The sequence below is a fragment of the Anthonomus grandis genome, chromosome 7 (genome assembly GCF_022605725.1).
Source record: "Anthonomus grandis grandis chromosome 7, icAntGran1.3, whole genome shotgun sequence".
NCBI classification, from domain to species: domain Eukaryota; kingdom Metazoa; phylum Arthropoda; class Insecta; order Coleoptera; family Curculionidae; genus Anthonomus; species Anthonomus grandis.
This window is the reverse complement of record NC_065552.1, coordinates 17,656,402-17,668,749: the sequence shown is the minus strand read 5'-3', so window position 1 is coordinate 17,668,749 and position 12,348 is coordinate 17,656,402. Positions and strand designations below refer to the sequence as shown.

At 31.2% G+C, this 12,348-nt stretch overlaps 1 protein-coding gene and 1 long non-coding RNA gene across 3 annotated transcripts in view; one reads left to right on the top strand and one right to left on the bottom strand.

Moving 5' to 3' along the window:
* LOC126738541 (nidogen) overlaps positions 1 to 12,348 on the top strand; it is an 89,281-nt gene that overhangs the window by 8,412 nt on the left and 68,521 nt on the right. Inside the window, exons 8-13 of the mRNA XM_050443913.1 lie at positions 5,408 to 5,576; positions 5,755 to 6,034; positions 6,097 to 6,294; positions 8,068 to 8,220; positions 8,275 to 8,502; positions 8,636 to 8,773. Of these exons, the coding sequence (XP_050299870.1) occupies positions 5,408 to 5,576; positions 5,755 to 6,034; positions 6,097 to 6,294; positions 8,068 to 8,220; positions 8,275 to 8,502; positions 8,636 to 8,773 (1,166 nt within the window). The remainder of the gene's footprint in view (positions 1 to 5,407; positions 5,577 to 5,754; positions 6,035 to 6,096; positions 6,295 to 8,067; positions 8,221 to 8,274; positions 8,503 to 8,635; positions 8,774 to 12,348) is intronic.
* The window catches only part of LOC126738546 (uncharacterized), an 85,468-nt gene continuing 80,996 nt past the window's right edge, over positions 7,877 to 12,348 (bottom strand). For both annotated transcript variants that reach the window (XR_007661374.1, XR_007661373.1), the window contains exon 2: positions 7,877 to 8,511. This is a non-coding gene — a long non-coding RNA (uncharacterized LOC126738546). The remainder of the gene's footprint in view (positions 8,512 to 12,348) is intronic.

The following is a 12,348-nucleotide window of genomic DNA, read 5'->3' as shown; positions in this document are numbered from 1 at the left end:
TGCCATTTCTTATAAAAATAAGAAAATCCTGATTTACAAATTCAACTTAATTCAGATATATGATTAAATTACCATATGGTTTTAACATAGTTTTTTAGGATAGAGCATTCTTAAATGGTTTCAGATTTGTATAATGTCCTTAAAAGTAAGTATTTCCAAATCTGGTGTTTCTAAATATGCAAATGTGATCATACGAAGTAATTTCTTTAGGTAGTAATTTAAATTAGAAAGCTGTTTAAACTGATTTTGTAATAATAGATTTTTATATCATTTTTTAAATGAAAAAATTCGGAATTCACAATCTTTACATTTTACTTTACAAATAAACTTTCATTATATTCAATACAAGTTCATTAATCTTGTGCATAAATTTTATTTTGTTATTTTTAAGAATTTGTAAATTATGGATAATGTTATTAAGGTTGTTGTCTAGATTTCCTGTAATAATTTTAGTAGCAGTTCCATTGTAATTTGCTAAGCCATGCTTTTTGATGAAAAAATGTTTGACATTATTAGGTTTGTAATGATCTAATTTTGCATAGATGGGATATGTCTTATTAAGTAGTTTTACAAGGTTATTAACTTACATATTTAAAACAAAGAATCATTATAATGATCTAAGAGGTTACTTGAGATTAAAACATTAGTGAAAAACTAGTCTAATGATATTTTTATTTTTGGAAAATTTAATGGGATATAGGAGTGGTAATGACTTAATACTAGTAATGAAGAGATGTCTTTTAAGTAATATCCATTGTTAGGTAGTTTTTGAACTTGAAATTTTGGCATGGGCTCTTCAGGGTCAGAAGGATCAGGAGGCTGCAAAGAAGTCGGATTTTTTCTAATCCTTTTTTTCTAATATAAGTTGTGGTAATTTTTTCTTTGACATGTCTGGGATTTTATTTTTTAAACTCTCTGAGAGTGTAGGTCAGGTTCATTTTATTCCTAAGATTAGTTTTTCTGTAAACTATTTTATTCTTCGGAATGTTAGGAGGAGCTTCTGTGTTTTTGTTTTGTTTATGTGTGTTTGTTTTGTTTTATCTTTTTCCGATTTTGAAATATTTGGAAAAAATAAAAAAGTTGCATTTTTGAAAAAGGGCCCTATTTTTTTTATTTCAACGTATTTTTAAAATATGTAAAAACAATATTAGGACAACTTTTTAAGGACAGCGCATACTTGAATTCAGTTTTGTTTTAGACGTTTCGGTTCTGAGATTCCATCTTCAAGTTCTTTTTTTCTTATGGCGGCCATTTAGTTTTTTTGCGAAATTAAAAAGAATTTTTTTCCGTTTAAAACGATGTATTATGAAAATATTTCATTCTTATGTTAAAAAGTTACAAAGTTCATTTTTTCGCGGAGTTCGCCATGAATGCGGAGCCCATGACTACGGTGCCCATTTGTCGTATAAACAATTATTATTGTTTAATGATTTAGCGTCATTTACTAACAATTCTGCAAAATGTGATTTATTTCATTTAACTTTTTATTTTGTTTAATAGTTCTTATCTTGATAATTTTTTGTTTCTGTTCTTATTAGTGTTAAATAGTTTTTTCGTGTCTAGTTGTTTTCGTTTGTATTTACTGAGTTTTGTTTAAATTTTAAATTTCCGAAAATAGCCATTCGATTGACCAGTGAAGAAAAATTTGACATATTGGAATGTTATATTACATGTAATAGGAATGCAAATCTTGCAATCGCTAGATAATTGGAACTGAATCTTGAGAGGCAACAGCCAGGTCCAAGACTATTCGCTAGGCTTGTCATAAACCTTAGAACTCGTGGATGTTTTAATACCAACGCCAGAAAATTATTAAAGGGACAAAGAAGCTCGCGATGAAAACAATTTAGACCATTTTAATGCGAACCCAAAAACAGTGATCCGAAAAGTTGCAACTGGTATAAATATACCAAGGACTACCATTTAAAGATTCCTTAAAAAAAATAATATCGTCCATATCAGCCTACTTTTGTTCAAGGTTTAAGGGATACATACTGCCCAAGGCGATTAGAATTTTAAACTGTCTTGTAAGGCAATGTCAAGAAATACCTAATTTGAGCAGGACAATTATTTGGACCGACGAGACGTTTTTTAGCAACTGCGGAGTATTCAACAAACATAAACGTCATTTTTGGGCTACTGAGAATCCTCATGAAGTGGCTGAACGTAGGCTACAATTAAGATTTGGATTTAATGTATGGTGTGGTATGTACGGTAAGTTAATTACCCACTCCACAATTGTAATTGTAATGTAAATTGGCCAGCTAGGTCTTCAGATATTACATCCCTGGATTTTTATCTTTGGCGATATATTAAAAATGAAGTTTACGAGTTTGAACCTCCTGCGACTTTCGAACAACTAGAGGACAGGATTCGGAATGTCTTAAATATAAATAGAAATACCCTGCAAGGTAACTAGAGGTGTTTTTGAAGAAATGTGAAAAATGTTTTAACAAAAATGGCCGTCATTTTGAATAGATTTTATATATTGTATACGACAAAATGTCAATAAAAAATCAAAAATGCCAACTCAGCGAAAAATAAATTATTTAATTTTTTGACGTAAACATAAAATATTTTCAAAGTGTTATACATCATTTCGTTTTTGTTTTCATCATACCGAAAACAAAAACTGAATTCAAGTATGCGTTGTCTTTAAAAAGTTGTCCTAATAATGTTTTTACAGATTTTAAAAATACGTTGAAATTAAAAAAATACAGCCCTTTTTCAAAAATGCAACTTTGATTTTGAAAGCCAGGACAAGTAGAACCTCCAAAGCATAGTAAAGGAAGACCAGTCAAAGATCTTGATGACGATACTAAACGTGCAGTTTAAAGAAAAGTTCAGTCTTCTTATTTCAAATACAAAATATCAACTTGAACAAAATTTTAATGGAGCACTTTAAAAGATATGGATTTTGCATGGGAAATGCAATTGACATATTCTTATATTATATGCCACGAAAAACTCATATCTTACTTGGCATATGCTAGGTATTTTCAGGGGATATCGCAGGTCACCATAAAACATTATGGTGACCAGTAGGGTTACATATTTTTTATAATATATGCTAGGAGTATGTGTTGCATATTTTGGGGATATATTTAATTCATATGCCTGCATTATTTTTCTATCTTTCAAAATATATCCTAAATATATTTAACTTTTTCTACAGGGTGTCAATTTGTAAAGTGTCAGTATGAATATCCCATAAAATATAAGAGTTGGAAAAGTGCGGCTTGGAATAACTGTCATAGCGTTTGGAAAAACTAGAACCACCATATGTTTGCTGTTGGAGCCATCCCTAAGAGCCTCTTACCCAACATTCAAAAGGAACTACGCCCTTTTGTGATAACTTAAATTAAGAGTCCTTTTGAATATTATTCATCTACACCAGAAATATTGTCTCATTTATTACTCAATGAGCTTTTGATTAAAGGTTTCATAAACACACTTATAATAAATATATAGTGGCTTTATAGTTCCACCAATCTCTTTAAAAGTTAATCAAAGCTGAATTTTTTTAAATTAAATTTTTTCTGATTTAAAAATTGAGAAACTAGACACTCTGGATACATTGGCCATTATTAACCTCGCATAACGAAGGTTCATTGTTCTGAAAATATAGCAAAATAAAAAGATAGTGCTAGTGCCCGCCAAGAACACATGAAAGATTTGCCAACGGATATTATTAAAGTGCCATCGAGCAAAAGGAAAGGACTCATAATTACACATTTTGGAAGTGAAGAGGGTTTCGCAGTTTTAGATTATTTGTGAGAAATCGTAAAATTTTTTCCAGATGATTCGCTCGTGGTCTTGAACAACGCTAGGTACATAGAGAAGACATGTACGTCAAGGCACATAAAAAAGACCCTCATTGCATCTTGGAGAAAACAAGAAATTATGAATTGCCTTATTGTCAAGAATATTAAGTTTGAACCCATAATGTTAAAAAAACAGTTACTAGCCATAGCAAATATTTACAAATCTCGCTATCAAAAATATTCTATATCTAAAGATATAGCGTAAAAACATAAAATTACTATGCACGGCTATATTATTGTGAAATAAATCTTGTTGAATTAATTTAGGAGCAAGTAAAAATATTTGTTGAAATGCCACTTTTAAAGGACCTTAAAATACTATTTAACCAGGCCATTAAGGAAGTGACTCCGGAAAACTGGCGAAAAGCAGTCGAGCATGTTATTAAAGAGGAGAAGAAAATGTGGAATCTGGATAATCTGATCGATCAGGCGGTTGACCCTTTAATTACTATTTCACGGTGTGATAACAGCTTTTCATCAGAGGATGAAGATTGTATTTTTTGTGGATGTTTATTGTTGGTCTAATTTATATTACAATAACCTGCATGCACGTCGTACCATTTTCAGGTTATATCCGATAAATAACAATAGAAAAAGGTCATAAACCGACCCAAAACCGGGCAATCCCAGGTGGTATTACCTGCACTTCGTAAAAAGAATAATTTCGCAGTGAAAACTATGGAAGTGGCATACATTATTGGAGGGTCACCTTGTAGTCGTTTTGCACAGAAAATTAGGTTTTATTACTCTCTACCTTTTTGAGATATACTATAGTTTGTCCTACATTATTTAACACCTCGAAAGCAAATTGTTTTTTTTATGATAACTGTTAAAGTTGTTGAGAATGTCAGGTATAGTACTCATCCTTAGAATTTATAACAAAGTTGTCGTCAATATAATATTTAATAAAAGGTATTTTGCTGTGCCACTTTAATAATATATGATTTCTATGTGTAGTTCTTTATTGAAAAGTGTATATGAGAAGTGTCTAAGATGAAATGTACCGCCATCGCTTATTTACAACAACCATAATAAGTGATTTTGGGATATAAGTAAACAATGATTTTATGTCAAGACATATTAGGACATGATTTCTTAACTCTTTTATACCTTTAAGTTGCCTTATACCTTTAATTTACCTTTTAATGAAATTAGTATTTGTTTAAAGAATACTGGGAATACGCTACCCCTTTATAATGTAAAATCCACATTCTCGTTGTTTACAAGGGTTAAGGCTAAAGATAAAGTTCTATTAGATACGCAATCGACTGTTATAATATATGGTACTCTATGTTCTTGCGCATGTTATGTTATATATCAAACAAACTAGACAGTATTTGGGTTAATTTTTATTTAAGTTTTTTATTTTTACTTTGTGTTTTTTTTTATTACCGCATATCTGTGACCATCGCGTATTCTCTTTTATCAGTTCACGCTTAACACCAAGCAAGTGCGTCTCGTTAAGTGTCCGAATCATCGAATTGAGCTAATAATTCTTGTACTAAACTGTCAAAACGTTATATGTTTAACTTTAATAGCATATTTTATTTATGGAGACATATAGGTCAAATTTTTTTTTCTAGCTTTCAAAAGTCAGGTGGTCTTATTAATCACACCGCTACAATCACTTTTTTAAATACTACTCAAGTAGTAAGGGTTAATCAAAAATTTCTAGGATTAGATGTTTTTGACCAACTAAAAGTGATCATTGATATTCAAGGAGAAATACCTACCCTACCACCTGATTCGAGAGTAAGTTCTTATGCTTAAAAAATACGTAACTTAAAATATGCTTAAAATATAACCATGGATAAATGTAATTAGAGTTAATGGCAAAAATTCTTTTAACATCATAATGTTAGCTGGGTAGTATAAAGGATCTTTCTTTTTTCTTAACAGATCTAGAATCAAAAACATTATTTTTTAATAGGTCCAAATAGAAGAATACCAAGAACAATATACTCAAACAGACCACAATCTAATTCAAATGACAGCAGATCGAACTTTTTATATTACAACTCCAAATGGAGAACAAGTTGCAAACGTATTCAGGATCGAACAATCTTTCATCTTTGACAGCTGTCCGTTTAAGAATAATACTAATTTGGGGGACAGTTGGACGCTAAAAGTAGGAAGCAATTTTATAAGTTACGAATCTCGAGAGCAAATAATTCGATTTGGCGTAAACAATAAAATAGTACCCATTGGAGGTAAGCTATTGTATAACATTTAAAAAAATTAAATTAGAAAAACAAATATTAAAATATTACAGATTTTAATCCTTGTATCGAAGGAGGGCAAACTTGTGGACCTTATAGTGCATGTGTAGTTGAAGGAAACTCCTTTGAATGTGTTTGCAATTTGGGATATTACAAGATTTATTCACAAAATAATCCCACGTGTGTGGATGAAAATGAGTGTCAAACTAACCATAATTGTGATTCCAATGCTCAGTGTCATAATACTGAAGGTAAGGTAATTTTTTTAAAGGAAATGGTGGTTATTAATATATTAGTTAGTACATAACCTGTTTTCATAAAACTTCTTGAATCTGAAAATCTGAGTATTTTTAAATTTTAAACGAAAATTTAATTTTTTTACCAGCTACCTAAGAAGCTCTATGAGAGTAACGCAGTAAGTCTATATAAAGATATTAAACAATTAACTGTTTGAAATAAAATACCTTCTTTTGAAATCACTTGTGGTGAAAAAAAAATTATCGCTTTTATTTATTTTCGTTTCGCAATTTCTGGTTTTGAAGAACAACAGTTCTCTCTGATCATTTTTTATCTGCTTGTTTAATATAGCAAATTGTAGTTTCATATCGGGTAGCGAAATTCGAATGTTCTACGTAAATAAGTTTATCGAAATAATATATTTTAAATGACATAATTTTAAATGTTTATTTATTTATTGCCTTTTTTTACCGCCTAGATTGAGACAGTTTCACAGTCATTCTTTCACAGATTTTTTAGTTGCTTAATTATTTGAAAAGATGCATTTTATTGAAATGAGAAAAATATTAAGGTACTTCAACCTTGCCGGTAAATTAAAACGCAGTATTTTTTTTAATTTTCAATAAAATCTTTGTTATTAAGAAGCCTATTTTCACACAGATCGGTATATATATTGTATTGGAATAGTCTGCTGTTAGGCTCATTATATAGTAGATCGGCTCGAAAAGGTTGTGATTATCAAAGCAATATCTGTAAAGAATTTTTGTTGTAAGTAAACTATAGGATTGCTATATTTTCTTACTAATAATACAAACAAGTCAATGATAGTGGAAAAAGAAAGAGATGGACATTTTAGGCAAACTCTTCCGTACCTTTAAATTTTTGCTCAAAATAGTACAAAAATATAAACTTAAAAATACAAAGTAGCTATTCTCCCACTTACAACTCAAAGGTGATTTTCGTGTATTCGACGCATTTTGGTGTATACTTCACTAGTACTCAAATTAAGTAACTAATCCGGTAAAACCTTGCCAAAATTATCGAAAATACCGGCCGGTGACGAACAGCTCAAGTATATAGAAGAAAGAAATCAACAGCTTATGGTATGTTCATTTTTATTATCCTTTTTCTCTTATAAATTTAACGCTCTAACCCCCACAGGTTGTCTTTCTAGTTTTCTCTCTTTCTATGCTTCTTCAGTTGACGCTATTATTATGGCGTTTTGCATAAATTTTACTTTATAAGTATGACCATATAAAAAAGTTTAAAATACGTAAGTCACTTAATAACTTACAAAATGACAGATACGCTGCAATCTCATCCAAATGGGAACACAGTGTACTTAATAAAAGTTGTGTATGTATATATGAAGTATGTTATGTATATATACATATACAAATTTTATATACATTACATATCAGAAGAGGAACCTAGTCCTATTAGCTTGTGTATTACACTTTGACCAATCACAGATTACCATTGAGATCTTTTTGTTTAAATGATTTTTACATTTAAGTTTTATTTGAATTACCTTTTCTTTTTGCAAATATATATAACAGACTTAAAAAAAATAACGGATTGGGTAAAACAGGCGACTCGAAAACAATGAGATTTTATTGATTGATTATCCGTTATCAAAATTGACGTATAGCAACACTAGTAGCGTAGCACACAAAGTATTAAAGAAGAGAAGATTGTAACAGTGGTAGACTATAAAAAAAAATTCTAAAAGAAAGAAGTTCAAGCAAATGCACATTTTTGAAACATATTATTATTTTTAATTCTAGGAAGCTATCAGTGCCTATGTAATCCAGGATTCGAAGGAGATGGCAAAATATGCAGTCCAGTAAACACTTGCGCCAATATTTCTTGTAGGGAAAACGCACAATGTGTACAATCTGGTGAAGTAGCTGAATGTAGGTGCCTTCCTGGATTTAGAGGTGAACGAACGTAATCCTAAAAAGTTATCAAATAAGTATCGTAATTTAATTTAGGTGATGGTCTTAACTGCCAACCAGTCACCAGTCAAGATTGCGATATGAACAATAATTGCTCTCCATACGGTATTTGCAGCATAGATCCAGCTACCAATCAATTTAGCTGTCACTGTCATCCAGGCTTTGAAGGTGATGGCTACTATTGTGTTCCAAGGGTGACAAATCCTATTCCAACTTCAACTGTAGCACCTATTAGTACTACGGAAAGCTATGTACCGATCACAGGTAGGTACGCTTAAAAAATAAAAGTAAAAAACGATTAAATTAAATATAAATATATTTATAAATAATATAATTATTATATATTATAAATATAATTATTAGTATATAGATAATAATAGTAAATTTGATATTACAGATACATATGACCAAAGATTAGAGCCACAATGTGATGGTGATGTTTGTTTATGTCCTAATGAATACTTTTACGACTCAGACATAAACTCTTGTGTGCCAGAGATAAGCGGAAAAGAATCTAATAGTTCGAGCTTCTCAGGTGTGTATGTGTTTTAGAAAATCGATAAAAATACGTTGTAATATACACTTATCATCATATAAAAAAAAGTAACAAATTTGCGTAAATTAATGCTTGCTCAAATACTGTATTATTTTATCATAGTTTGTGGCGAAATGCATTATTCATATAAGTCTGTATAAGTAAATAAAAAAAAATCCTTGCTGTTAGTAATGGATATTTAACGAAGTTAATATTAGATATAAATTATAGTAGTGAATTGTTAAGCTATAAATAATAGTCCGGCAAGACTAACCGGTTTACAGGGACTATTTCTAGGGAGTTCAGTTTGTTCGACAGTCTTGATTTAAAAGTTCTAAACAACAAGAACAACTCCCTAGATCTGATAGATTCCAAAAAACCTGTTAAATTTAAATGATAAAAAAAAGAACCTATCAGGCTGGCTTTGTGGGTTCTCTGTATGATCAGTTGTCTCAGTCACACTCAATCACTCAGTAGTAAAACACCTTTATTTAATTTAACTAGGGTGTTTATTAAGGTTCTTACTTGATCTTACTTGGTCAGAGACAATGAGTCAATTAAAGTTGTAAGCCAAACAAAATATACATGGTAAGTAAATACAAGTAAATATACATGATGGTATTAAAAATATAAACAAAAATAAATAAAAGATATATATATATATATATATATATATATATATATATATATATATATATATATATATATATTATAAGTTTAAAACCCAAATGTACCTGAATTCGTCAGTGATCACTTCGGAAGCATTACATAATAAGGCGTAACATTGAAGTGTTTAAATTTACATAATTATAAGATAAATATAGTTACTTAAGTTTTAAAGATTAAAATGAGAAGGTGATAAGATAATAAATTCATGTTAAATCATACAAAGAAATCAAAAGAATATGGTTAAGATCAATTAAAGAGGAAAAGAAAAAGACTAGTAAGCTTACGGGTCAAGTCCCATGGTGTTCTTCTTTCGGGGGCGAGAGCCCGCGATGGGCTATTTTTCACCACATAGGGCTTAAGGCATGATGTGGGTTAACGGGGCTAAGGGCGGCGAAATTATCTGCTTTTAGGCTTCAGGGCGAAATCCTCATCACTGCTGGGTCATGGCTGGCGGTTCAAAACTTCATATTTAAGGAGCCCTAAGAGAGATTTCTCAAATGGAAACACGGCACACCAAATAAAATGTCACCAACGGTGAAAACTACTTACGAAGTTTCGAGAGGCATCAAACCACTAAAAACCATCCTGCTTCAAAAAATATTTGCTTGAAAATGAAGAAACACTAATGAATTTATATTTTTAGTAGAGAGATGATACTAGATTTATTTCACTACACCATTAATCTCTCTCCGTCACAGCGGACAACACGGTTCACCTTTGACAGACGCAGGAGCTGCAAAGAACCCCCAGATGCGTCGCGGAACTGCTTAAGTAGTAGACCAAAAGACGTCTGGACGTAAGACCGGAGATTGAGGAACTTCGCTCGTTACTTTATGGGTTTAGCCGCTATTGCCCCATCCAAAACCCATACATAGATCACTAATAAGCAAACCATAGAGTGCCTAGTAGAAAGTACAAATACGGGCCAAGTCGTAATAATTCGACACGCGACATCCGCTTTAGTAAACCGGTTGACCAATGCAATTGCCGTGAAATCTTCTCCATGCACAGCATGGGCGGAGTTAGGAGGGGGGGCTTGGGGAGGCTTAGCCCCCTTTAAAATGAAATTAGCCCCCCCCCCCCCCCCCCAAAAAATTGTTCAAAACGTAAAAAAACAGAAAGTGTAAGACTTAGAAGAATATGAGGTTGAAGCTTCGACTTTCGCAGTACACGAAGAAACGTTCTTAAATTCACCATTGATAAAAAATGAGGCACAAAAGTTTTGGCTAATTTCAATTTATTATAGGTCTCTCGACAATATAATAAATCATCTAAAATAAGTCTTTTCTTTTCTTCCGAAAGTCAGAAATTAGCTAAATCTGTCTTCAATTTTTTGCAGATGGATTTTGATGGTAGTTTGGAATTCATTAAATTGTATAGAGATACCTTTTTAATCGATAAGGAACTATTAAAAGCTGAAATGACCGTTATTGGGAATTACATAAATAAAAGCCAGAGCCACAACATTACCATTTCTGATATTAATGATGTATTAAGAAAAGAGACTTTTCCAAATGCATATACCCTTATGCAAATAGCATTAGTTTTGCCAATTTCTTCAGCGTCCTGCGAACGCTCTTTCTCAACAATGAGATGAATTAAAAATTGCTTTAGGTCAACGATGGTTCAGGATCAATAGTTTTTTTTTTCAAGTTCTTTAGCACTAACCACTCTTAGTATTGAAAGTGGTCTAACAAAGTCATTCTCGCCAGATGAAATTTTAAAAGAGTTTTTAAAAAAAGGAAATCGAAAACTTTTATTAGAGTAGTTATAAGATAATTTTATTAGATTTCATTTTAAATAAATTTTGCTTTTACTATTTTTGAAGGATTATTGCGTTTTATTAAAATGATATTGGTTTTCAGGTGGCAGACAATGGAGAAGTAATATCTAATTGTCGGATTTGCATTGTCTTAATTAATTTAAACAAAGTTAAACACGGCGTTTTGGTTGGTAAGTATCTCCAACCGTTACCAAGTGTAAACTGCTAGTCTACACTTAATATAACATTTTAATATAATAATGGTTGGAGATACTTACCAACCGAAACGTCGTGTTTAATGTTGTCTAAATTAATTATTAAGTCCGACAAATAGATATTAAAATGATATTATTTTGAACTTTGACATTTTTCTTGAAAGTTTAAAATTTTTTTAAAAACTAGCGACGTTTGACTTTTGCTGTGTATGCAATATACTCCAATACATACCGGGTGGTGCGTCGCCGAGCGGAACATAGGATAACCCATGTAAATTTTAAGGGGATGGTTCATACATTATAGATATTGCAATAAAATTCAGAAACGTGTTCCTTGGATGAAACCTAATATAAAAATAAAAGTAAAACAAATTCATGATATTATGTATATAGTACAGCAAATTAGAATAGAAGCTGTTTAAGACTATTCTTTTTTGTTTAATAATTTTAACGGCTTATAAGTGAAAATGAAGGTGCCCACCAAAAAATTTGTTACCTCCGGCGGCGCCTGCGGCAGACTTTTCTTTGATGGCCACCCCCTCACCTCTTCGTGTAAGTCTGCCCCTGGATGGGGGCTTTAGCCCCCCCATTTTTGAGGCTCTAACTTCGCCCATGATGCACAGCATATTGTAAACAATAACGAAGAATTAAAATGGTGATAATATTGATAGTGGTTCAATGAAAAATATTGGCGAATTTCATTAAGAGTCGAAGGCAATTGTAATTATGGTGGGTGTCTCAGTCAGCAGTCTCGTACTTATAAAGTTTTTTTAAAGAAAAATTTTAGATTTTTTCTTATTTAATCTTTGAATTTCCGAAATTAAAAAAAAAAATTAGAACAAAGTCAATTTTAAATATTTTAACCAAATGAATAAAAGTTAGGATTCTCCAGATCCCGTCTAAAGCGTAATTAATCCTGTAACAGAGTA